Source organism: Bubalus bubalis, chromosome 1, assembly GCF_019923935.1.
Source record: "Bubalus bubalis isolate 160015118507 breed Murrah chromosome 1, NDDB_SH_1, whole genome shotgun sequence".
NCBI classification, from domain to species: Eukaryota; Metazoa; Chordata; class Mammalia; order Artiodactyla; family Bovidae; genus Bubalus; species Bubalus bubalis.
The window spans coordinates 196532975-196560857 of record NC_059157.1 but is presented as its reverse complement, the minus strand read 5'-3'; the positions used below and the strand labels follow the sequence as shown (position 1 = coordinate 196560857).

The 27883-nt window shown below is 39.9% G+C and overlaps 1 protein-coding gene across 3 annotated transcripts in view; it reads left to right on the top strand.

Annotated features, from left to right (window-relative positions):
* Positions 1–27883, top strand: part of LOC102393741 (collagen alpha-6(VI) chain) — a 171181-nt gene that overhangs the window by 25813 nt on the left and 117485 nt on the right. For all 3 annotated transcript variants that reach the window (XM_006043436.4, XM_006043435.4, XM_025294082.3), the window contains exon 2: positions 26568–26665. In XM_006043436.4, the coding sequence (XP_006043498.3) occupies positions 26599–26665 (67 nt within the window). In that variant the 5' untranslated portion in view covers positions 26568–26598. The remainder of the gene's footprint in view (positions 1–26567; positions 26666–27883) is intronic.

Genomic DNA, 27883 nt, shown 5'->3' with positions numbered 1-27883 from the left:
CTCTGAGACTCTATGGACTGTAGCCCACCAGGCTCCTCTGTCCACGGGATTCTCCAGGCAAGAATACTGGAGTGGGTTGTCATTCCTTCCTCCAAGGGGGATCTTCCCAACCCAGGGATTGAACCCACATCTCTTATGTCTCCTGCACAGGCAGACAAGTTCCTTACCACTAGCACCACCTGGGAAACCCTGAGACCACCCATGCTTGAGACCAAATATTTGCCCTTCAGAATTGGGTGAGGCAGCCCTCTTCCAGAAAAATCACCTCGTCAACCCTCAGCCCTCTCCCCTGCCATGACATCCAGATGATGCTTTTATGATTTCCCGCAGCCCTCAAGGCTGACCACCTGCATCATAGCACAGATCTGGCTCCCTGCCTCCTCAGTCAGACTGCGAGTACCCATGGGGAGGGCTGTACTTGCTGGATTGGGTGTTCCTGGGGGCTCGCTGCCTCCCCAGTCAGACTGAGTATACATCAGGGAGGGCTGTGCTTGCTGGATTGGGTGTTCCCGGGGGCTGGCACGCAGTCTGGCTAAGCAAGTGACTGTGCTCATGAGTATGGTGATGACTCACTAGGCTTCAATCCCACTCGCCCACTGCCTACACTTCCACAATGCATGACACCAGAGATTTAGCACCTCAGAAAAGCTAAGCCTGGATCTTTCCCCCATGCCAGTTATTTAATATTGCAAAACAAATCAGTCCAAAACACTGTGATCTAAAAAATGGCAGTTTATCTCTTGTGGTTTTGTGGGCTCTCCTGGGCAGTTCTTGCTGAGGGGCTTGATTTGATGGTGGTTGGGACTGGAGGTATCAGAAAGCTTTTTAGTCATACATGTCTGACAAATGGGTTGAGGTGGCTGAATCATCTGAGGGCTAGCCAATTGTTTCTTTTTTGTCACTTAACTCTTCTATGAGTCTAGCTTCCTCAGAACATGGTGGCTTCAGAATCAGTTCACTTCAGTCGTTCATTTGTGTCCGACTCTTTGCGACCCTGTGAACTGCAGCACGCCAGGCCTCCCTGTCCATCACCAACTCCCGGAGTCCACCCAAACCTATGTACATTGAGTTAGTGATGCCATCCAACCATCTCATCCTTTGTTGTCCCCTTCTCCTCCTGCCCTCAATCTTTCCCAGCATCAGGGTCTTTTCAAATGAGTCAGTTCTTTGTATCAGGTGGCCAAACTATTGGAGTTTCAGCTTCAACATCAGTCCATCCAATGAACACCCAGGAGTAATCTCCTTTAGGATGGACTTGTTGGATCTCCTTGCAGTCCAAGGGGCTCTCAAGAGCCTTCTCCAACACCACAGCTCAAAGGCATCATTCTTCAGCACTCAGCTTTCTTTATAGTCCAACTCTCACATCCATACATGATCACTGGGAAAACCATAGCCTTGACGAGACAGACCTTTGTTGATAAAGTGATGTCTCTGCTTTTTAATATGCTGTCTAGGTTGGTCATAACTTTCCTTCCAAGGAGTAAGTATCTTTTAATTTCATGGCTACAGTCACAATCTGCAGTGATTTTGGAGCCCCAAAAAATAAAGTCTGACACTGTTTCCACTGTTTCCCCATCTATTTCCCATGAAGTGATGGGATCAGATGCCATGATCTTAGTTTTCTGAATGTTGAGCTTTAAGACAACTTTTTTACTCTCCTCTTTCACTTTCATCAAGAGACCCTTTAGTTCTTCTTCACTTTCTGCTATAAGGGTGGTGTCATCTGCATATCTGAGGTTATTGATATTTCTCCCAGCAATCTTGATTCCAGCTTGTGCTTCTTCCAGTCCAGCGTTTCTCATGATGTACTCTGAATATAAGTTAAAGAAGCAGGGTGACAATATACAGCCTTGACATACTCCTTTTCCTATTTGGAACAAGTCTGTTGTTCCATGTCCAATTCTAACTGTTGCTTCCTGACCTGCATACAGATTTCTCAAGAGGCCTGTCAGGTGGTCTGGTATTCCCATCTCTTTCAGAATTTTCCACAGTTTATTGAGATCCACACAGTCAAAGGCTTTGGCATAGTTAATAAAGCAGAAATAGATGTTTTTCTGGAACTCTCTTGCTCTTTTGATGATCCAGCAGATGTTGGCAATTTAATCTCTGGTTCCTCTGCCTTTGGACTTTTTACATGGTGATTGGTGGCTGCTTCTCCAAGAACCCCATGAACAAGGATGGAAGCTGCAGGCTTCTTTGACATGGTGTTGAAAGTCTCAAGACATCACTTCTGCCACATTCTACTGATCAAATAAGTCATAAAGATAACCAGAGTTCAAGGAGAGGGAAATTAGATCTCTGTCTCAATGGGAGCAGCAGCAAAGAATTCTACCACTTTTCTAATGAGTATAGTTTCTTGTTCCTGAAAATGATTTCTTTTATTTTTGTACTTATCAGTAATTTTTTAAGGGAATGTATAGTGGAATGAAATAGAAATTCATTTATTCTCTATCTGGGATATCAAGTTTCCTTACCAGCCTGGCTTTCATAAGACATGAACAGTCCCTTTTCAAGAGCCCCTGTTTCCTTCTTAATTCTTACACTCTATTGCTGAGAATTCTTTTTTCCTTTCTTCTTAATGATTAAAAAAATACACATAAAAGAACAATGTAATAAATATTCCTGACCCTAGTGTAATACTAACATCGTGCAATGGTTGTTTCAGCTGTAGTGGTGTGGGGTCGGGGAGCAGGGAGAATAGATAAGAAGGAGATGGGCTCAAAGGATTTATAAGACTCAGATGCTACAGTGCCTTAATGGACATAAGGAATTTTGAGTAGATGTATGATATAATCTTATTTTCTAGTTTAAAATAAATCACTCTAGAAGAATTTGTAGTTGGGTAAGACTGGAAGAGGGAAACCAATTAGGAGGCTTTTGCTATAACCCAGGTGAGACGATGGGGTCTTAGATTAGGTTAGAAGTAAAAATGGTGTTGAGACATGGTTGGATCTGAGATCTACTTTTTAAAATAAAAACACACTGGTTTCTGGGTGTGAAAAAGAGAAATCAACAATCACTCCCATAATTCTAGCCTGGACAACCTTGTAGAGGTCATGCATTTTACAGAGATGGCAGATGCAGTTAACAGGCATCATTTAACAGTTAATTGTTCTTTAATTATTGTATTTGTTACAGGCCAATAGTCAAATTGTTGGGGAAGGCGACGGCACCCCACTCAAGTACTCTTGCTTGGCAAATCCCATGGATGGAGGAGCCTGGTAGGCTGCAGTCCATGGGGTTGCTAGGAGTCGGACACGACTGAGCGACTTCCCTTTCACTTTTCACTTTCATGCATTGGAGAAGGAAATGGCAACCCACTCCAGTGTTCTTGCCTGGAGAATCCCAGGGACGGGGGAGCCTGGTCGGCTGCCGTCTATGGGGTCGCACAGAGTCAGACATGACTGAAGTGACTTAGCAGTAGCAGTAGCAATAGTCAAATTGTAGGTTTCTGTCCCTCAACACAGGCAAGTACTGTGTTCACACTTGATAGATGAGTTGATTCCACTTCTATCAGTTAATAGCTGTGTGACTTTTGGCAACTTGACTCAATCTATCTATAAAACAAGTATAGTATTTATTGATACTCATTAGGTTACTGAGAGAGTTAAGTGTTACCCTTAGAAAAATGCCTGGCATATAATAAATGTTCAGTAGATATTAACTCTTCTTATTCATTCTGTGAATCCTCCCTCCAACCAGGGATCTGATAAGTTGCTCTTTGCTGTATTTGCTCAATGTAAGGTCAGAATACTGTTCATACTGTTCATGGGGTTCTCAAGGCAAGAATACTGAAGTGGTTTGCCATTCCCTTCTCCAGTGGACCACATTCTGTCAGACCTCTCCACCATGACCTGCCCAACTTGGGTGGCCCCACATGGCATGGCTTAATTTCATGGAGTTAGACAAGGCTGTGGTCCATGTGATTACATTGACTAGTTTTCTGTGATTATGGTTTGTGTGTCTGCCCTCTGATGCCTCTCGCAACACCTACCATCTTACTTGTGTTTCTCTTACCTTGGATAAGGGATATCTCTTCACAGCTGCTCAAGCAAAGCTCAGCCGCTGCTCCTTACCTTGGACAAGGGTTATCTCCTCACAACCACCCCTCCTAACCTTGAATGTGGAGTATTATGAAAAGGCAAAATGATAGGATACTGAAAGAGAAACTCCCCAGGTCGGTAGGTGCCCAATATATTACTGGAGATCAGTGGAGAAATAACTCCAGAAAGAATGAAGGGATGGAGCCAAAGCAAAAACGATACCCAGTTGTGGATGTGACTGGTGATAGAAGCAAGGTCCAATGCTGTAAAGAGCAATATTGCATAGGAACCTGGAATGTTAGGTCCATGAATCAAGGCAAATTGGTAGCAGTCAAACATGAGATGGCAAGAGTGAACATCGACATTCTAGGAATCAGTGAACTACAATGGACTGGAATGGGTGAATTTAACTCAGATGACCATTATATCTACTACTGTGGGCAGGGATCCCTTAGAAGAAATGGAGTAGCCATCATGGTCAACAAAAGAGTCTGAAATGCAGTACTTGGATTCGATCTCAAAAACGACAGAATGATCTTTGTTTGTTTCCAAGGCAAACCATTCAATATCACAGTAATCCAAGTCTATGCCCCAACCAGTAACACTGAAGAAGCTGAAGTTGAACGATTCTATGAAGACCTATAAGACCTTTTAGAACTAACACCCAAAAAAGATGTCCTTTTCATTATAGGGGACTGGAATGCAAAAGTAGGAAGTCAAGAAACACCTGGAGTAAAAGGCAAATTTGGCCTTGGAATACAGAATGAAGCAGGGCAAAGACTAATAGAGTTTTGCCAAGGGAACGCACTGGTCATAGCAAACACCCTCTTCTAACAACACAAGAGAAGACTCTACACATAGACGTCGCCAGATGGTCAACACAGAAATCAGATTGATTATATTCTTTGCAGCCAAAGATGGAGAAGCTCTATAGAGTCAACAAAAACCAGACCAGGAGCTGACTGTGGCTCAGATCAGAAACTCCTTATTGTCAAATTCAGACTGAAATTGAAGAAAGTAGGGAAAACCACTAGACCATTCAGGTATGACCTAAATCAAATCCCTTATGATTATACAGTGGAAGTAAGAAATAGATTTAAGGGCCTAGATCTGATAGATAGAGTGCTTGATGAACTATGGATGGAGTTTCATGACGTTGTACAGGAGACAGGGATCAAGACCATCCCCATGGAAAAGAAATGCAAAAAAGCAAAAAGGCCTGCCTGGGGAGGCCTTACAAATAGCTGTGAAAAGAAGAGAAGTGAAAAGCAAAGGAGAAAGGAAAGATATAAGCATCTGAATGCAGAGTTCCAAAGAATAGCAAGGAGAGATACGAAAGCCTTCCTCAGCAAGCAATGCAAGGAAATAGAGGAAAACAACAGAATGGGAAAGACTAGAGATCTCTTCAAGAAAATTAGAGATATCAAGGGAACATTTCATGCAAAGATGGGCTCGATAAAGAACAGAAATGGTATGGACCTAACAGAAGCAGAAGATATTAAGAAGAGGTGGAGAGAATACACAGAAGAACTACACAAAAAAGATCTTAAAGACCAAGATAATCACGATGGTGTGATCACACCTAGAGCCAGACATCCTGGAATGTGAAGTCAAGTGGGCCTTAGAAAGCATCACTACAAACAAACCTAGTGGAGGTGATGGAATTCCAGTTGAGCTATTTCAAATCCTGGAAGATGATGCTGTGAAAGTGCTGCACTCAATATGCCAGCAAATTTGGAAAACTCAGTAGTGGCCCCAGGACTGGAAAAGGTAAGTTTTCATTCTAATCTCAAAGAAAGGCAATGCCAAAGAATGCTCAAACTACCACAGAATTGCACTCATCTCACACGCTAATAAAGTAACGCTCAAAATTCTCCAAGCCAGGCTTCAGCAATACATGAACCGTGAACTTCCAGATGTTCAAGCTGGTTTTAGAAAAGGCAGAGGAACCAGAGATCAAATTGCCAACATCCGCTGGATCATCAAAAAAGCAAGAGAGTTCCAAAAAAACATCTATTTCTGCTTTATTGACTATACCAAAGCCTTTGACTGTGTGAATCACAATAAACTTTGGAAAATTCTTCAAGAGATGGAAATACCAGACCACCTGACCTGCCTCCTAAGAAACCTATGTGCAGGTCAGGAAGCAACTGGACATGGAACTGGACGTGGAACAACAGACTGGTTCCAAATAGGAAAAGGAGTACGTCAAGCATGTATATTGTCATCCTGCTTATTTAACTTATATGCAGAGTACATCATGAGAAATGCTGGGCTGGAAGAAGCACAAGCTGGAATCAAGATTGCCGGGAGAAATATCAATAACCTCAGATATGCAGATGACACCACCCTTATGGCAGAAGGTGAAGAAGAACTAAAAAGCCTCTTGATGAAAGTGAAAGTGGAGAGTAAAAAAGTTGGCTTAAAGCTCAACATTCAGAAAACTAAGATCATGGCATGTGGTCCCATAACTTCATGGGAAATAGATGGGGAAACAGTGGAAACAGTGTCAGACTTTATTTTTGGGGGCTCCAAAATTACTGCAGATGGTGATTGCAGCCATGAAATGAAAAGACGCTTACTCCTTGGTAGCAAAGTTATGACCAACCTAGACAGCATGTTAAAAAGCAGAGACATTACTTTGCCAACAAAGGTCCGTCTAGCCAAGGCTATGGTTTTTCCAATGGTCACGTATGAATGTGAGAGTTGGACTGTGAAGAAAGCTGAGCGCTCAAGAATTGATGAACTATGGTGTTGGAGAAGACTCTTGAGAGTCCCTTGGACTTCAAGGAGATCCAACCTGTCCATTCTGAAGGAGATCAGCCCTGGGTATTCTTTGGAAGGACTGATGCTAAAGCTGAAACTCCAATACTTTGGCCACCTCATGCGAAGAGTTGACTCATTGGAAAAGACTCTGATGCTGGGAAGGATTGGGGGCAGGAGGAAAAGGTGATGACAGAGGATGAGATGGCTGGATGGTATCACCGACTCGATGGACATGAGTTTGAGTGAACTCTGGGAGTTGGTGATGGACCCGGAGGCCTGGCGTGCTGGGGTTGCAAAGAGTCGGACATGACTGAATGACTGAACTGAACTGAACTGAAGGTCAGAATATTTTTGAAACATTTTGAAGTTATTGTTCAAAAAAAAAGAAGAAGTTATTGTTCAGTCTTTAAGTCATGTCTGACTCTTTGTGATTCCAGGAACCGTAGCATGCCAGGTTTCTCTGTCCTTCACTATCTCCTGGAGTTTGCTCAAACTCATGTCTATTGAGTCAGTGATGCTATCTAACCACCTCATCTTCTGCCATCCCCTTCTTCTCTTGCCCTCAGCCTTTCTTAGCATCAAGGTTTTTTCCAATGAGTCAGCTCTGCATCAAATGACCAAAGTATTGGAGCTTCAACTTCAGCATCCATCCTTCCAGTGAATATTCAAGGTTGATTTCCTTTAGGATTGACTGATCTTATCTTTCTGCTGTCCGAGGGACTCTCAAGAGTCTTCTCCAGCACTCCAATTCAAAAGCATCAGTTCTTTGGCACTCAGCCTTCTTTATGGTCCAACTTTCACATCCATATACGACTACTGGAGCTGGTAGAGAAAATTCATGCTAACTTAAGCATGTTACCGTGTCTGAATCTCTTTGGTTATCTCTTGATTTTCTTCCAGAGAAGGCAATGGCACCCCACTCCAATACTCTTGCTTGATTTTCTTAACCTCCAAGTTAGGAGGTGAACAATTAAAGAGGATCAGTTAAGCCTAATTCCTACTTTCTGCCATCCTAAGCCATGTATGCTTTTCATTTAGCTGCAACAAATAAAAAATATTTTATCAATGACCCAATATATTTCATTACCTCTCTGGTCCTTCAGGGTATTGCTGGACAGCTCTCCAACTAGCTGAAGTCATTGTTGGCTTTTGTGAATTGTGTCAGTATGGCTGCCCTTCTGTCGATTCAGCCAAATAGAGAAAAAGAGAAACTTGGAGATAAAAGCCTTTATCCAGAGTTAATGGGATCAACTGCAAAGAGCAGGAATTCACAGTTGACATTCATTGAGAAAGAAGATAATTTAAAGAAATAATTTTCAGTAAAAAATAATTACAAACAGATGACCGGATACATTCTAACACACAAGATAAAATTCCTCCTTCCTCAGAACTTGATAGCATGCAAAGCTTTGCCCCAAGGGAAGCTCTGTGATGTAGTTTAAAAAAAAGTCCTGGACTCAGAATTCGGGGACTGGCCGGGATTTGGGCAATGTTTAGCTTCTTTAACCCTCACATATTTCCTCTGTAAAGTGGGAATAATAATTCCTGTCAGCCTCACAAGGCTGCTATCAGGATTCAGGGAGGTAATGGCTGTGACGGGACTTGGAAAGGTGCAGAATATAATTCCTCAGCAAAGGTTACGCCTATAAAAGCCTGTACAAGTATTGAGTCAAAATGTGTGGGGGGGAAAGCAGAAAAAGTAAATACATAGCCCTTCTAGGTCATTCTTGCTGGTGTTTAGTTGCTAATCACATCTGACTCTTTTGCAACCCCATGGACTGTAGCCTGTCAGCCTCCTAGATCCACGGGATTTCCCAGGAAAGAATACTGGAGTGGGTTGCCCTTTCCTCGTCCATGGATAAAACGTGCATCTCCTGTGTCTCCTGCATGGGCAGGTGGATTTTTTTTTTTTTACCACTGAATCACCAGAGAAACCCAGGTTATTCCTTAGACAGTGTGTTTTCTAGGTTGCTTTACTTATAAGCTGTCCCACTGTGAAGATGGCAATTACAAGAATAAAAATAATGCTGATAGTTAACATGTATTTAATATCAACTGCACAGCAATGCTACACCAACTCCTTTACATGTATCAGTTCATTTAATCCCAACAACAGTTCCTTGAAGTGGCTGTGGCTACAAACACCATTTTATAGTTGAGAAATGGGCTCAAAGGATTTAAATTACTTGCCTGTCCTGCAGTTAGTGGGTCACATGAGCAGGATTTTAATCGTTTAGTCTGATGACAGAGTCTGTGGGTCTAACTACGAGGCGACACAGCCTAGAGCTGAATCGTGGTGTAACTGGACTGCAACATCAGTGTAGTGAATCTCTCTGGGCCTCAGGAATTTTTTCTCACTCCCCTGTGCCCTGGTCACACCCTCTCCTGTTCCTCCTATTTCCTGCTACTCGACTAACGCAGATGTTGTGGTCTATATTGGTTTGGGTGAAACTTGGTACTGTAGCAAATACACCTCAAAAATGTACACTGGAAAGCAAAGTAAGTTACTTTATTACTGATGGATCAGAAGTGGGTGAATACACATGAATACATGAACACACACGTTCATGGGGCAGCCCCTCTCTACAGTCATTCTGACCCCAGGTGGACGTAGCTCCTCTCTTCCATGTTTGGCTTTGAGATTGTCTCCATTCAAGCAGACTAGAAGGGGAAAGGCATGGAGGGCCACCCTGCAAGAGGCATCAGGCTAATTGAAAGCAGGTGATGTCACTTCTGCTCATATTCCACTGGCCAGCACTCCATGGTTAGCCTCTGCAAGGGACATGCAGTCCCCAGCTGGCAGCCACAGCTCCGTAACATCTCTACAACATGGAGGAAAGCAGTACAGATTTTTGGTTAACACCTAGAGGGGTCTGCTACCAGACTCATGAGGCTAGGTGGTTTATCAGGGTGAAAATTTGTTGATTTGAGTTCCTTTATTTGGATCCCGTAAGATGCCGTGGTGAGTTATGTATTTCGGGAAAGTTTTTTTTGATCAAAAGATGTTCATGTTTCCTTGTTTCCCATGCCACTAAAATTAAACTTTTCACAGATGAAAGTCACAGGGGGAGAAATTTCTCCCTGTAACTGTTCCATATCTGCCCACAACAGATCACTAGGCCCTTGGCTAGAGTGCCCTTTTTTTTTTTTTTCTCTCTTTCCTCTAACTGTATTTAACTTTTAAAATTGGTTATTCTTTTCTATACATCTATTGGCTCTCAGGTACACAGATAGGATTAATTCTAAACATTAGTTCATTATACACATTCATCCATAGGTCCTTTCTATTTATTTGCTGCTGTGTAATAATATAACAAACCCATGAAACTCTACCCATGTGAAAACTAGAATATTAACAATAACATATATCTGTAATAAGTTCCCTGTCAATTCCATTCCCCTGCCTCCCACATCCTATACATCCTAGGTCATCTGTTTATTATTCTTTTGCCTTTTTTCCCATTAGATTTTATTTTTAAAAGTAGTTTTAGATTCACAACAAAACTGAACGCAGGTACAAAAAAGGCACAGAGATTTCTCATGTACCCTAACCTTGCCATATGCACATACATACCACATCAACATCCCCCACCAGAGTGGTACATTGGTTACAACTGATAAATCTACATTTACACATTATTACCACCCAGAGTCTATATATTATGGTTGACTCTTAGTGTTGCACGTTTTAAAGTGAGGTCACTCAGTCATGTCTGACAGTTCTATGTTTGAGGTTTTGAGGTTGAAGTTTCTGTGTTTAAGGTTTTGAGAGATCTCAATACTGATTTTCATAATGACTGCACCACTTTATATCACCACGAACAGTATACAAGTGTCCCCTTTCTCTATATCAGCGATTTCTTATGTCTTGTCTTTTTGATAATAGCCACTCTAACAGGTGTGAGCTGATCTCATTGTGGTTTTGATTTGCATTTCCCTGATGATTAATAATACTGACCATCTTTGCACTTGTGTGTTGCTTATCTGTATGTCTTCTTTGGGAAAATGTCTATTCAGATCTTATGACCATCTCTAAATAGAGTGGTTTGGTTTTTTGGTACTGCATGAGTTCTTTATGGGCTTCCCTGGTGAGTGCTTTATATATTTTGGATATTAACCCCTTATCAGATACATGATTTGCAAATATTTTCTGCCATTGGACAGGTTGCCTTTTCATTTTATTGATGACTCCTGAACACCTCACCTCACATATGTATGCAAGCGCTTCCCCAGGAGTAGAATTGTCAGGGCACAGGGCTTGAGGATGTTCACTTTTATAAGATAATGCCAAACTGTTTTCCAAAGTGGTTGTACCAATTTGCACTTGCACCAAAAATGTATATGAGTTCTTGCTCATCTATGTCTTGCTCATCTATTAATTTTGTGAGACTTTTAAATTTTTGCTGATTATAAGGTGACATCTCAATGTGATCCTGATTCATACTTCCCTGAGCATAAATGAATTTGAATATTGCTTCATATGGTTAGTGCCTATATGTTTTTTCAGGCAGGTCTATGCTTTCAGTTTATGTTTTTTGCCCAATTCATAGAAATTCTAGGAGTATTATATATTTTTAATACCAATTTTTTTTCAAAACTTTAAACTTTTTGTTTTGTATTGGGGATATAGTTGATTAACAATGTTGTGGTAGGTTCGGGTGAACAGCAAAGGGACTCAGCCATACACATACATGTATCCATTCTCCCCCAGACCCCCTTCCCATCCAGGCTGCCACAGAACACAGAGCAGAGTTCCTTGTGCTATACCATAAGTCCTTGTTGGTTGTCCATTTTAAATATTGCAATGTGAATATGACCTTCCCAAAGTCCCTAAGTATCCTTTCCCTCTGGCAACCCTAAGTTTGTTTTCTAAGTCTATATGCCTCTTTCTTTTTGTAAATAAGTTCTTTTGTATCATTTCTTTTTAAATTCCACCTGTAAGGAATGTCATATGATATTTCTCCTTCTCTATCTGACTTACTTCAGTTAGTATGGCACTCTCTAGGTCTATCCTGCTGCTGCTGCTGCTGCTAAGTCGCTTCAGTCGTGTCCGACTCTGTGCGACCCCATAGACGGCAGCCCACCAGGCTCCCCTGTCCCTGGGATTCTCCAGGCAAGAATACTGGAGTGGGTTGCCATTTCCTACTCCAATGCATGAAAGTGAAAAGTGAAAGTGAAGTCGCTCAGTAGTGTCTAACTCTTAGCGACCCCATGGACTGTAGCCCGCCAGGCTCCTCCATCCATGGGATTTTCGAGGCAAGAGTACTGGAATGGGGTGCCATTGCCTTCTCCACTAGGTCTATCCATGTTGCTGCAAATGGAATTATTTTATTCTTTTTAATGGTTGAGTAACATTCCATTGTACATATGTACCAGATCTTCTTTATCCATTCCTCTGTCGCTGGACATTAAGGTTACTTCCATGTCTTCGCTATTGTAAACAGTGCTGCAATGAACATTTGGGTGCATGTATTCTTTTGGATCATGTTTTTCTCCCGATATATGCCCAAGAGTTGGACTGCAGGCTCATATGGTAGCTCTATTTTTATTTTTCTAAGGAACTTCTATATTGTTCTCCATAGTGCCAATTTACATTCCCACCAAGTGTTAGGAGGGCTCCCTTCTCTCCACATTCTCTCTAGCATTTCTTGTTTGTGGATTTTTTAAGATAGCCATTCTGACCAGTGTGAGGTGATATCTCACTGTAGTTTTGATTTGCATGTCTCTAATAACTAGAGATATTGAACATCTTTTCCTGTTCCTATTGGCCATCTGCATGTCCTCTTTGGAGAAACTTCTATTCAGGTCTTCTGCCCATTTTAAAGTGGGTTATTTGTTTTGGTGCTGTTAAGCATCATAAGCTGTTTGTAAATTTTGGAGACATATCACTTATTGGTCACTTTATTTGCAAATATTTTCTCCCTATCTGAGGGTTGTTTTTTGCTTTGTTTATAGTTTCCTTTGCCATGAAAAACCTTTTGAGTTTAAGTAGTTCCCATTTATTTTTGTGTTTTTTTCCCCCATTATTCTAGGAGATGGATCAAAAAAAATGTGGCTGTGATTTGTGTCGTAAAGTGTTCTACCTATGTTTTCCTCTAGGAGTTTTATAGTGTCCAGTCTCATATTTAGGTCTTTGATCCATTTTGAGCTTGTTACTGTGTATGGAGTTAAAGACTAATCTAACTTCATTTTTTCACATGTGGCTGTCCAGTTTACTCAGTACTGTTTGTTGAAGAGACTGTCTTTCCAATATTGTGTAGTCTTGCTTCTTTGTCATTGATTAATTGACCATGGGTGCTAATGCTAAGTCACTTCAGTCGTGTCCAACTCTGTGCGACCCCATAGACAGCAGCCCACCAGGCTCCCCTGTCCCTGGGATTCTCCAGGCAAGAACACTGGAGTGGGTTGCCTTTTCCTTCTCCAATGCATGAAAGCAAAAGGTGAAAGTGAAGTTGTTCAGTCATGTCCGACTTAGCGACCCCACGGACTGCAGCCCACCAGTGCATGGGCTTAATTCTGAGTTTTGTATCCGGTTCCATTCATCTATATTTCTATTTTTATGCCAGTATCATACTGTTTTGATGACTGAAGCTTTGTAGTATAGTCTGAAGTCAAGAAGCCTGATTTCTCCAGCTCCATTTTTCTTTCTCAAGATTGCTTTGGCTATTTGGGATCCTTTGTGTCTCCATACAAATGTTGAGGGTTTTTTATTAGTTCTGTGAAAATGCCATTGGCAATTTGATATAGATTGCATCAAATCTATAGAATGCCTTCAGTAGTATAATCATTTTGACAATATTGATTCCTCCAATCCATAAACATAGTACATCTTTCCATCTGTTTATATCTAATAAAATAGACAACCTGGAAGAAATGGACAAATTCTTAGAAAGGTACAGTCTCCTTAGACTGAGGCAGAAAGAAATAGAAAATATTAACAGACCAGTCACAAGCACTGAAACTGAAATGGTGATTAAAATCCTCCTGGCAAACAAAAGTTCAGGACCTTACAGCTTCACAGGCATATTTTATCAAACATTTAGAGAAGAGCTAACACTGATCCTTCTGAAACTGTTCTAAAAAGCTGTAGAAAGGAAAACTTCCAAACTCATTTAATGAGGCCACCATCACCCTGACACCAAAACCGGACAAAGACAGCACAAAAAAGAAAATTACAGGTCAATAACAGTGATGAACATAGATGCAGAAATCCTCAGCAAAATACTGGGCAATCTGAATCCAATGATACATTAAAAAGATTTTACACCATGATCAAGTGGGATCATCCCAGGAATGCAAGGATTTTTCAATATCTGCAAATCAATCAATGTGATACACCACATCAACAAATTGAACAATAAAAAACATACAATCATCTCAATAGATGCAGAAAAAGCTTTTGACAAAATTCAGCACCTATTTACAATAAAAACTCTCCAGGAAGTGGGCATAGAGGGTATATAACTCAACATAATAAAGGCCATATATGATAAACCTATAGTTAGAATCATACTCAATAGTGAAAAGCTGAAAGCATTCCCTCTAAAATCAAGAACAAGACAAAGATGTTCACTCTCACCACTTTTATTCAACATAGCTTTGGAAGTCCTAGATACAGAAATCAGAGAAGAAAAAGAAGTAAAGAGAATCCAAACTGGAAAAGAAGTTAAACTATCTTTGTATGCAGATGACATGATACTATACATAGAAGATCCTAAGGATGGGACCATAAAACTACTAGAACTCATCAGTGAACTTGGTACAATTGCAGGTTACAAAATTAATTCACAGTAACCTGTTGCATTTCTGTACACTAATGTTGAAAGATCAGAAAAAGAAATTCAAGAAGCAATTCCATTTACCATCACATCAAAAAATAAAATACTTAGGAATAAACCTACCTAAGGAGACAAAAGACCTGTACTCCAAAAACTATAAGATGCTGATGAAAGAAATCAAAGAAGACATAAACAGATGGAAAGATACAAATTCTTTATCAGTATTGTAAATATCTTTTTCAAATATGTACACATTTCACATGCTAGCAGTGTTATGCTCAAAATCCTTCAAGGTAGGCTTCAACAGAATATGAACCAAGAACTTGCATATGTACAAGGTGGATTTAGAAAGGGCAGAGGAACCAGAGATCAAATTGCCGGCATCAGTTGAATCATAGAAAAAGCAAGGGAATTCCAGAAAAACCTCTACTTCTGCCTCACTGACTACACTAAAGTCTTTGATCATGTGGGTCACAGAAAAACTGTGGAAAAAAAAAAAATAGAAATACCAAGCCACCTTACCTACCTCCTGAGAAACTGGTATGCAGGTCAAAAAGCAGCAGTTAAAACCAGACATGGAACAATGGACTGGTTCAAAATCTGGGAAGGAGTACATCAAGGCTATATATTGTCATCCTGCTTATTTAACTTACATGCAGAGTACACCATGCAAAATTCCAAGCTGGATGAATCACAAGCTGGAATCAAGATTTCTGGGAGAAAGATCAACAACCTCAGATATGCAGATGATACCACCCTTAGGGCAGAAAGTGAAGAGGAACTAAAGAGCTTCTTGATGAAAGTAAAAGAGGAGAGTGAAAAACATGGCTTAAAACTCAACATTTAAAAAACTAAGACCATGGCATGTGTTCCCATCACTTCGTGGCAAGTAGATGGGGAAACAGTGACAGATTTTATTTACTTAGGCTCCAAAATCACTGCAGACAGTGACTGCAGACATGAAATTAAAAGACGCTAGCTCCTTGGAAGAAAAGCCATGACAAACCTACACGGTTAAAAAGTAGAAACAACACTAATCAAAGCTATGGTTTTTCCAGTAGTCATGCATGGATATGAGAGTTGGACGATAAAGAAGGCTGAGCACCAAAAAATTGATGCTTTTGAACTGTGGTGTTGGAGAAAACGCTAGAGAGTCCCTTGGACTGCAAGGAGATCCAACCAGTCAATTCTATAGGAAATCAACCCTGAATACTCATTGAAAGGACTGATGCTGAAGCTGCTCCAGTACTTTGGCCACCTGATGTGAAGAACTGACTCATTGGAAAAGACCCTGATGCTGGGAAAGATTGAGGGCAGGAGGAGAAGGGGACGACAGAGGATGAGACAGAGAATGGTATCACAGATTCAATGGACATGAGTTTGAGCCAACTCATAGTGAAGTACAAGGAAGCCTGGTGTGTTGCCGTTCATGGGGTCACAGAGTTGGATACGACTTAGTGACTGAACAATAGCAAAGCAAGGTTGAAAATATATCCACCTAAGTTAATACAAAATACTAGTTTTTACCTAATATTTTAAAGTTTTGTTTTTAACATTTAAGAACTTTATCCCTCTGTAATTGACTTTTGTATACAGTGTGAAAGAGAGATCCAGTTTCACTTATTTCCATGTAAATAACCATTTCCCTCCCACCCCACTGGTTTACCAAGGCTATTATGCATGTCATCTCTGGACTGTCTATTCCATTCCCTTGGTATATTGTTGTTCAGTAAATTTGTATAAACTTTGCTATCAACCCTTTCAGTTCAGTTTAGTTCAGGCACTCAGTCATGTCCGACTCTTTGCGACCTCATGAATTGCAGCATGCCAGGCCTTCCTGTCCATCACCAACTCCTGGAGTTCACTCAAACTCATGTCCATCAAGTCAGTGATGCCATCCAGCCATCTCATTCTCTGTCGTCCCCTTCTCCTCCTGCCCCCAATCCCTCCCAGCATCAGAGTCTTTTCCAATGAGTCAACTCTTCGCATGAGGTGGCCAAAGTACTGGAGTTTCAGCTTTAGCATTAGTCCTTCCAAAGAACACCCAGGACTAATCTCCTTTAGAATGGACTGGTTGGATCTCCTTGCAGTCCAAGGGACACTCAGAAGTCTTCTCCAACACCACAGTTCAAAAGCATCAATTCTTCGGCGCTCAGCTTTCTTCACAGTCCAACTCTCACATCCATACATGACCACTGGAAAAACCATAGCCTTGACTAGACGGACCTTTACATATTACATATTTTAATATTTTGGGGGGAAGAGGGTATTTGACGTTGATGCTATGTTAACATGACTCTTCTAAAAGAATTATTATGTTTTCTGATTCCTTATTGTATATATATGGAAACACAATTGGCTTTTATATCTTGATGTTATGTGAAGACATCTTGAATACTTGTTATTTTTAATAACTTGTCTAGAGATGTAGACAGTCATATCACTTGTAAACAGTGACAATTTTATTCATTCTTACTCTCTTTTTCACCCTTCAGGCTTTAATTTCACCAGAACCTCAGAGTAAAGGAGGACTACCTCTATGCTTCTTCATTTTAGAGAGAGTATTTCTAATATTTTCCCATTAGGTTGGTTATCTATTGCAGATTTTAAATATATATCCTTTATCGAGTTAAGCTTCATTCTATTCCTAGTTTACTAAGTTTTTGTAAAATTATGAATTAAGTGGTTTTCCTTTCATATTTACAGTTTATCTCCTTTAGTGTGTTGATGTGGTAATTAGGTATTTTCTAATTTTTTAGACCATATTCGGTCCTTTAAAAACTTTTTAATATACTTTATACAGGACTTCCCTGATGGCTCAGATGGTACAATTATAAATGTACTTTCATTTGCAGTTATTACAAAATATTGACTATATTCCCTTTGAGCCTGTCTTACATTTGTGCCTCCCATTCCTCCCACCATGTTGTGCCCCCTTCCCAAGTGGTAACCAGTAGTTTGTTCTTTGAGTCTGCGTCTTTTTTGTTATACTCACTAGTTTCTTGCCTTTTTTAGATTTTACACACAAATGATATCATACAGTATTTGTCTTTCTCTGACTTACATTACTTAGTCTAATGCCCTGCAAGTCCATTCATGTTACTGCAAGTGGCAATATCTCAATCTTTTTATGGCTGAGCAGTATTCCATTGTGTGTGTATATATATACACACCACATCCTCTTTATCTGTTCATCTGTTGATGGGCATTTCGATTGCTTCCATGTCTTGGCTTGTAAATAATGCTGCTGTGAACACTGGGGTGCCTGTATCTTTTTGAATTAGTGATTTGTTGTTTTGAATATATATCCAAGAATGGAATTTCTGGGTTATATGGTAGTTTTATCTTTATTCTTTGGGAAACCTCCATACTATTTTCAATAGTGGCTGAATCGATTTATATTCCTACCAACAGTGTACAAATGTTCCCTTTTCTCCACATCCTCACCAACATTTGTTATTTGTGTTCTCTTTGATGATGGCCTTTCTAAACAAGTGTGAAGTGCTAGTCTTGTTGTGGTTTTGATTTGCATTCCCTGATGACTAGCAGTGTTGAGCATCTTTTCATGTGCTTTTTGGCCATCTTCATTTCTTCTTTGGAAAAATGTATTTTCTAATTTTAAAAATCCTTGCATACCTGACATAAACCCAACTTAATAATGGTGTATTGTCTTTTTCATAAACTAAAGAAATTGAATGGCTAGTGTTTTATTTAGGATTTTTTTGTGTTTATACTCATGAATAAAATGGATCTTTAATTTTCCTTTCTCTTACAGTACTTAACTGGTTTGCATATTGAGATTTCACTGGTTCCATGTAATTGAAAGGATGAATACTCATCTTTTTCTAATCTCTGAAATAATTTATAAAAGTTTCAGATGATGTGTTTCTTAAAAGTTTGGTGGAACTTACCAAGAAATCCATCTGGACTTGGGATTTTCTTCCTGTGAATATTTCAAAATACTGTTTCAATTTTTTACAAGCCTTTGCCTTATTTATTACAGTTATATCTTCTTTTTCATTTATACAATTACGAATTCATGCCTTCTCTCTTTATTTTCACTTTGATCAGTCTATTGTGAGGTTGATGTTTTCAAAACTTAATTTTCTTTATGTATTTTTAATTGAATTTTAAAACTTAAAATTAATCAGTAAATTAAAATCAATTCATTTCAATTAATTTTCTTTTACTTTTCAATTAATTTCAACTTAATTTTATTTATAAATTCAGTTTATATTTTAAATTAAATTTTAAACATTATAATTAATTAATTTCAATTAAAAACTATACAGGCAATCCCTGAAAGTATTTTATGTTTGTTTTATAATTTGCTGATTTCTGCTCAAAGTTTTAGTACTTTAGTCTCTCTGGAGTACTTTTGGATTTATTCTGTAATTTTTCTAAGTTGGGCACTTCATTCCTAGTGGATCTGCCTCCTTGAAATTTGAGTCCCCTCAAGTTTATGTCAGGGGATCTAGGAGGATTTCAGCATCTTTAGACCTGGAAAGGATCAGTAGTCAAGATAGGCTCCTCCTCTGGCTGGAGTGAGCCCCTGCCACACAGAACCTACAGGGGTTCTAGGGCAGCTTCCTCCACAGGATTGTTTCAGAAGGTGGGCTCAGTATTTCCGTGTGTTCTTAGCTTAATTATCTGTGGGGTTTTTTTCCTCTTCTAGTACTATTTACTAGATCACAGAAGGGTTCCCTGTGTAGCTGCTAGAATTTAGAGAGAATGTAGCTCTTGTGCCTCAGATGAGAAGCGTACAGAAGTGAAGTGTATCTGAAGCCACATGACAGTTTAGAGACTTCATGAAACCAAGTCATGAGACTGTATAGCCAGAGCTCTTTCTGATGAGCCAAGCACCCGTCAACAGAGAAGACTGTGCATTTTATAGTGTCGAGGGCACCTGCATGACCTCGTTCAAATATGACCTCCATGCATAACCTCTTTCTGTGTTTCTAGAAATGCACTTGGGGGAAGTGTGACATGAACAGTAAACCTGTGAAACTGAGTTGGGCCGCAAGCGCTCACTCACGTGCTCTGTTTTGCTCACCATCACCGATTCAATGTGTATTTGTTGCTGCTGTCTGCCAAGGATTTATCCCATAGCATTTCAACATGAACCTAACTCTCACTTTGAATATTTTTCTTTTTAGTTTTTGACTTATAAGAAGGGAGGAAGGGAAACTGAGGAGACGAGGCATTTACTAAGCAAACAATCATTAGTCTTGAACTTTGTGACACAGACCCAGCGTTGTTTCTTATAATACAGAAGCTGACAGTATTCTTGTTACTGAAGAAAAGTAAAATTGGTACTCAGAAATGATGTTTTCTGGATGCTCATTTAAAAGGAAAGAAATGGCATGTATCTTTATTCTGCTGAAGTCTTTTTATATCCCGTACTGACTTTTAATATTGTTTCAAAGACATATCCTATTAAATAGATATGAATTGGCTCATGGGGCAGAGATCTCCCTGAAGCCCCTGGTTCTCATAGCCTCAGGAGAACTCTTGCACAAGTTCTAAATATTCTGGGTGTGGAGCCAAAGACTGGGTGACTGGATTGCTTTTGCAGCTGTAGTTTAAATTAGAAACATTCTACCTTCTCAACAGAAAGTTTAAAGAGATCCAGATTTTTTCACTCTATTTTTCTCAAATGAGTTATTATTAATATACATTACGTTAGTTTAAGGCATACCACATAGTGATTTTTTAACTTTTATACATTATGAATGGTCATTACTGCAAGACCAGTTACCGTCCGTCACCAGATAAAGTAGTTATAATGTTATTGACTATTGTGTATACATTACACCCTGCGACATTTATTTTATAGCTAGAAGTTTGTATCTCCTACTCTTCTTCCTCTATTTCATTTGTTCCCCACCTCCAGCTTCCCTCTGGCAATAACGACTTTGCTCTCTGTACTATGAATCTGTTTCCATTTTGTTTTGTTCATTTATGGTTTAGATTCCACATAAAAGTGAAATCAGACAGTATGTTTTTATCCATCTTAATCTAAACACAGAATAATGGATAAACAAGATGCACATATACAATGAAATGTTACTCAGCCATAAAAAAGAGTGGACTCTTGCCATTTGCAACCACATGGATGGACCTCGCGGGTATTGTGCTCAAGGTTTTGAGATCCATATTTTTTAAGGTTTCTCTTAAAGTGTTTAACTTTGGAAAAGGTATATTAGCCCAGTTTGCCCAAATCAGAATGAATAGAGTACTAAAAATTCTAAACAAGGAGATTTGTACTTTTGAGACTGTTTTTAAAATAAAGTGATCAATCAGACTATTGCTATATTAACATGGGGTGCACCATGAATTTAAGTTTTATGTTATTACTCTAAATACTATCTCCTTCATTCTCCCCTCATTTCTTTGAGTATTTACAATTTTGATTTTAAGTAATTAGATATTTTAAAAATTTAAGAATGTAAATCCTGACCATGTCTGGTAAAAGAACAACATACAGATTATAGGCAATCCATCATGTGGTTTGCCTATAATGGACCCATGGTTGCCCTGCTTTAGCCTGGGGATTCAATCTTCCTGCTCTCCCTGCTAGCCCTTTGTATGCTTTGTCACACTCCAAAGCAGTGCACATGAAACCCCAAGAGCCCCTTCCGCTGGTCTCCACTTTGTATATATAGCCTTACAGTACACTAGATTTTGCATTCCATTTAGAGGTTCAAAAAATTGTTTAACAAGATGCTATCTGAAAGAACTCAACTTTCCAGGAGATGGCAAGATTGAACACTGACATCTTAGGAATTGGTGAACTAAAGTAGACAGGAGTGGGCGAGTTTAATTCACATCGCCATCATGTCGACTACTGTGGGCAAGTGTCCCTTAGAAGAAATGGAATAGCCCTCATAGTCAACGAAAAGACTGAAATGCAGTACTTCGATGCAATCTCAAAAACAGCAGAATGATCTCAATTCATTTCCAAGGCAAACCACTCAGCATCACAGTAATCCAAGTCTATGCCTTAACCACTAATGTGGAGGAAGCTGAAGTTGAACGGTTCTATGAAGAGCTACCTTCTAGAACTAACACCAAAAAGGGAGAGGTGTCGTTTTCATAGTAGGGGTTATGGGGAGGGAGGTGGGAGGGGGGTTCAGGATCGGGAACACCCGTGGGGGATTCATGTTGATGTATGGCAAAACCAATACAATATTGTAAAGTAATTAGCCTCTAATTAAAATAAATAAATTTAAATTAAAAAAAAAACACATTTAACTTTTCACTGAAAAAAAAAAAAAAATAAGAAGTCAACAAGTTAGGCCTTGGAGTACAAAATGAAGCAGAGCAAAGGCTAACAGAGTTTTGCCAAGAGAATGTACTGGTCATAGCAAACACCCTCTTCCAACAATACAAGGACAATCTACACATGGACATCACCAGATGGTCAATACCAAAATCAGATCAATCATATTCTTTGCAGCTGAAGATGGAGAAGCTCTATACAGTGCAAAAACAAGACCTGGAGCTGAGGGTGGCTCAGATCATAAGCTCCTTTTTACAAAATCTGGACTTGAATTGAAGAAAGGAAGGAAAACCACTAGGCCATTCAGGTATGACCTAAATCAAATCCTTAGGATTATACAGTGAGGTGACGGATAGATTCAAGGGATTAGATATGATAGACAGAGTGCCTGAAGAACTATGGACTGGGGTTCATAACATTGTACAGGAATGGTGACCAAAAACCGTCCCCAAGAAAAAGAAATGCAAGAAAACAAAGTGGTTGTCTGACGAGGCCTTACAAAAGCTAAGAAAGGAGAGAAGCAAAAGGCAAAGGAGGAAGGGAAGAGAGATAAACCGACTGAATGCAGAGTTACAGAGACTATCAGGGAGAGAGAACAGAGCTTTCTTAAGAGAACAATGCAAAGAAATGGAGGAAAACAATAGAATAGGAAAGACTATAGATCTCTTCAAGAAAATTAGAGATACCAAGAAAACATTTCATGCAAAGATGGACACAATAAAGGACAGGACTTAGAAGGACCTAACAGAAGCAGAAGATATTAAGAAGAGGTGACAAGAATACACAGAAAAACTATGCAAAAAAAGGTCTTAATGATCTGGATAATCACATTGGTGTGATTTCTCATCTAGAGCCAGATATCCTGGAATGTGAAGTCAAGTGGGCCTTAGGAAGCATCACTATGAACAAAGCTGCTAGAGGTGATAGAATTCCAGCTGAGCTATTTCAAATCCTAAAAGATGGTGCTGTGAAAGTGTTGCATTCAATATGCCAGCAAATTTGGAAAACTCAGCAATGGCCACAGGACTGGAAAAGGTCAGTTTTCATTCCAACCCCAAAGAAAGGCAATGCCAAAGAATGTTCAAACTAGCATTCAACTGTGCTCATTTCATATGCTAGCAAGGTAATGCTCAAAATCCTTCAAGCTAGGCTTCAACAGTACAAGAACTGAGAACTTCCAGATGTATAAACTGAATTTTAAAAAGGCAGAGGAACAAGAGATCAAATTGCCAACATTTGTCGATGTTGTAGAGAAAGCACTGGAGTTCCACAAAAAACATACTGCTTCGTTGACTATGCTAAAGTCTTTGTGTGGATCACAACAAACTGTGGAAAATTCTTAAAGAAATGGGAATATCAGTCTTCTGAGAAACCTGTATGCAGGTCAAGAAGCAATAGTTAGAACCAGACATGGAACAATGAATGGACTGGTTCCAAATTGAGAAAGGAGTACATCAAGGCTATATATTGTAATCCTGTGTATTTAACTTACATGCAGAGTACACCATGTGAAATGCTGGGCTGGTTGAATCAAACTAGTTAATCCTAAAGGAAATCTACACCAACTATTCATTTGGGAAGACTGCTGCTAAAGCTGAAGTTCCAATATTTTGGCCACTTGATGTAAAGAGTTGACTCATTGGAAAAGACTCTGATGCTGGGAAAGATTGAAGGCAGGAGGAGAAGGGGCTGACAGAGGATGAGCTGGTTGGATGGCATCACCGAGTCAATGGACATGAGTTTGAGCAAGCTCCGGGAGACAGTGAAGAACAGGGAAGCCTGTTGTGCTATCGCCCGTGGGGTCGTAAAGAGTAGACACAACTCAGTGACTGAATGAGAACAGCAGTACTGACCACCTTCACGGGGAGATTTCCAGATGCTGCATGCTGCTGTGTCCTTACCTAACCCTCTTTTTCTATCCAGGTTTTAACTTGCCTTCAGTGCTATTTTCTTCCACCTGTTATTTATCCTATTGAGCAACCTAGAGCTTCTTCTCTTATCTCTCATAACTCCTAAAGATAGCACTCCTTTATAAAGTTCATAATGTAAACAGATGAGAAGTGAACAGCATAAAGCTCTGATTTGAAAAGCAAAAATAAAAAGGCATGAAAACAAATACCGGTATCCCTTCAGTCAGTCAGTTCAGTTGCTCAGTCGTGTCCAACTCTTTGTGAGCCCATGAATTGCAGCACGCCAGGCCTCCCTGTCCATCACCAACTCCCAGAGTTTACTCAAACTCACGTCCATTGAGTTGGTGATGCCATCCAGCCATCTCAACCTCTGTCATCCCCTTTTCCTCCTGCCCCCAATCCCTCCCAGCATCAGGGTCTTTTCCAATGAGTCAACTCTTTGCATGAGGTGGCCAAAGTATTGGAGTTTCAGCTTCAGCATCAGTCCATCCTATGAACACCCAGGACTGATCTCCTTTAGGATGGACTGGATGGATCTCCTTGCAGTCCAAGGGACCCAAGAGTCTTCTCCAACACCACAGTTCAAAAGCATCAATTCTTCGGCATTCAGCTTTCTTCACAGTCCAACTCTCACATCCATACATGACCACTGGAAAAACCTTAATACTTAGGAAAAAGAAGACATAGAACCAAAAACTTGGAGACACTTTTTGTGCTAATAATATTTTTTGGTATTGTATATAGAATGAATAAGCAACAGGGCCCTACTGTACAGCATTATTGTTCAATAAACCATAATGGAAAAAGGATAAGAATATATATATATTATATAAAACTGAATCATTTTTCTGTATAGCAGAAATTGACACAATTTTGTAAATCAGCTATCCTTCAATAAAATACATTTTAGAAAAATAATATTAGTTTGGGATGCAGAGGAGCTGAGTGCTGCAGTCCAGATTTTGAATCAGAGTGATTTGGGTTTTAGTCTTAACTAAGGCCCATTTTATCCATGTATCTTGAATAACATTCCCCTTTATGAATCTGATTCCTTATCTGCAAAATAGGGACAATAAGATGACCTGCTTATAGGTTTGCTATCAATATCAAACAGGAGAACACGTGTAAAGCTGCCGGGACAGGGCATGGCACATGGTCAAGGCTGACCAGAGGATTTGTACAGAGAGTATGACTTAATTTTCACTTTGGGCAATCCACGTTTGGGCTAAACTTTCTCTTAATGAGAGGATGGACTGAATATAACCTCTTAAGGGCCCCTTCCAGATTTATGATTTCCTCTGAAACAGAATGGATAAATTGACTCACAGCCTGAAAAGTTTATATCATCCAAAGTTCCTATGAAGGAAAGAACAGAATCCCAAATTCCAGAATGTCATAGGGACGATGGAGTAGGTGAGGAAATGGTGATGGAATTTTTTTGTGGCAAAGTTCCATTTTCTGAAAGGGTAAAATATTACACAACAGGAGACTGCCTGACAAAGGAATGAGATAGCCACATGTATCAAACACATGTTTGGGTAAGAATTAAGCAGGAAAGAGGAGATGAATGAGTGAATGAATGAGCCCAACCTGCTTAATTATCAGATTTATTGTCAATATCTTCAATATCCTATTTTATCCCATGAAATGAAAACTCAAGGTGGCTGAAAATGTTTTCAGTTCAGTTCAGTTCAGTCGCTCAGTCACGTCCGACTCTTTGCGACCCCGTGAATCGCAGCACTCCAGGCCTCCCTGTATATCACCAACTCCGGGAACAGACTCACATCCATCAAGTCAGTGATGCCATCCAGCCATCTCATCCTCTGTCGTCCCCTTCTCCTCCTGCCCCCAATCCCTCCCAGCATCAGTCTTTTCCAATGAGTCAACTCTTCGCATAAGGTGGCCAAAGTACTGGAGTTTCAGCTTTAGCATCATTCCTTCCAAAGAACATCCAGGGCTGATCTCCTTCAGAATGGACTGGTTGGATCTCCTTGCAGTCCAAGGGACTCTCAAGAGTCTTCTCCAACACCACAGTTCAAAATGTTTTAGGCCAAATTAGAATCAGAAAGCCCTTGAATCATATGGTTATAAGTAGTTGGAAGCAAAATGGTACAAACTGTCATTCTGAGGAGAAAGACATCATATGGAATATGGAGGATCACTACTTATTTCTTTATGTCTTCTCTCAAATCTAAGAATAAAGGGAAATGGTTACTTGCTAATTATGTAGGAAATGGAGTAAATAGAATTTTGACCACATCTATAAATACTTTTCAAATATGAAACATACCTATATGTTCATGGTGGAAAAATTACTAGTCAGGTCTTAGATTGTGTCCTAACTGTGAACTCTGAATTGTCTGTGTAACGAGTGGACAGAGGATGAGATGGGGGAAAATAATTACTGCTGCTGCTGCTGCTTCTAAGTCGCTTCAGTTGTGTCCGACTCTGTGCGACCCCATAGACGGCAGCCCACTAGGCTCTAGAAACACATAAATATTGGTGGAACTAGAATGCATCTGGCTACTTCCATTGACTATCCAAAATCTCATGTTTCTATGGGGTCTGGGGGCCAGAAGAAACTGTTTTATGATTCTGTAAATGTTGTAAATGATGGTGGTTAATTTTTCCACAAAGCACAGATCAAATAGTCAAGGAACCTCAGAAATTCCTCGTCTTCTGTTGCAGCGAATTTATTATGTAATTTTGTGTGCTCACATGTGTGTGAGTCTTGATTTCTAAGTAATATCCACAACAATTTTACATGTTTATGTTTTTGCCTTTTCAGATTTCCAGTTGGCAGTTTTTCAGGTTAAAGGATGAAAATGCTGCTCATTTTGTTCCTTATAATAATTTGTTCCCATGTTTCTGTCAACCAACATTCTGGTAAGGAAAATAATGAATTCGTTTCCTTAATTCTCATTATGGAAAATAGATAATACTCTGACTTGCTTAAAATTTAAGAGTCTTGTTTTGTTTTGACTGTGATGATGGTGGGGCAGTGGGGAGTGGAAGCTCAATTTCTTTGATGTCACCCCATGTTCCTTTGAAAATCATTTGTTTCTGGGGTTTATTCCCTTTTCGTGATAGAAAGATATGAGAGCTGTTTTCTTGTCCTCCTGTTTCAACTTCTTCTAGGTCTTCTGGGAGGTTGCATTTTCATGCAATCTTCTCTTATCACATTAAGTTCAGGCCTGGAAAATTTGAAATGTCTGTTCCTAGTTTGTTTGTTCCAAAATATTTGTCTTGGTCAAACATCCAGATTTGGCTCCAGTTTAAACTGTGTGTCTGCTTATTATAAAGCAGGTGCTTTTACCCTGAAGAGGGAACTCCAGAGCTGTCCACTGTCTGTCAGCAGTCTATATCCAAATGGACTTGAAGTCAAAATACTGGTCAAGCCTTCACGGCCCTTACCATCTCCTAAATAATCAGTCACTTCATGTCCAGGGCCACCTAGATTGGTTTTACAGTTTTGTTTTGTTTTGTTTTGTTTTCAAGGACTCTGACCTTGGAAGCAACTTTTCTGGAGAGATAAATTCTTCTTTGCCCTGAAAACATATTCCTTTGATGTCTCACTGGGCCTGATATTAAGCTTTTCAAAGAGAGGCGATGCTTTTTCTCCAGTTGTTCCATGGTTCAGATACAGGGATGGGCCCATCCTGTGCCAGTGGCTACATTTCTTTTCTCCACACAGGGTGTGGGGATTTGTCTATGAATAGCAAGGTCACTTTTGGTCCCCAGTTGAGCCACCCTGGGCAGTCCTCACCTGACAGTTCTCGGAGGGGTCCCGGCCTTCTCTCGTTGGTTCCCCCTCACTTAGTATTTTCCTGGAGATGCTGCTGGATATATGATCATCAAAGGAATCTCAAACTGGCTGAAATCAGGTTGCTTAGAAGAAAAGAATGGACGATTGGAATCCACTATGCCTTGACTGGACTACTCTAAAGAGAATAAAGTAACATGCAGGGGTACTAAGGCTGTTTTCCTAGCGGTTGTTGACAGGAAAAGACTGAAGTTCCTTTACTTTTATCAGAATTTATATAGTAACTATTTCAAATAATTAGAATATCAGAGTAAAGAGAGACCTTAGATATTTTCTAGTCG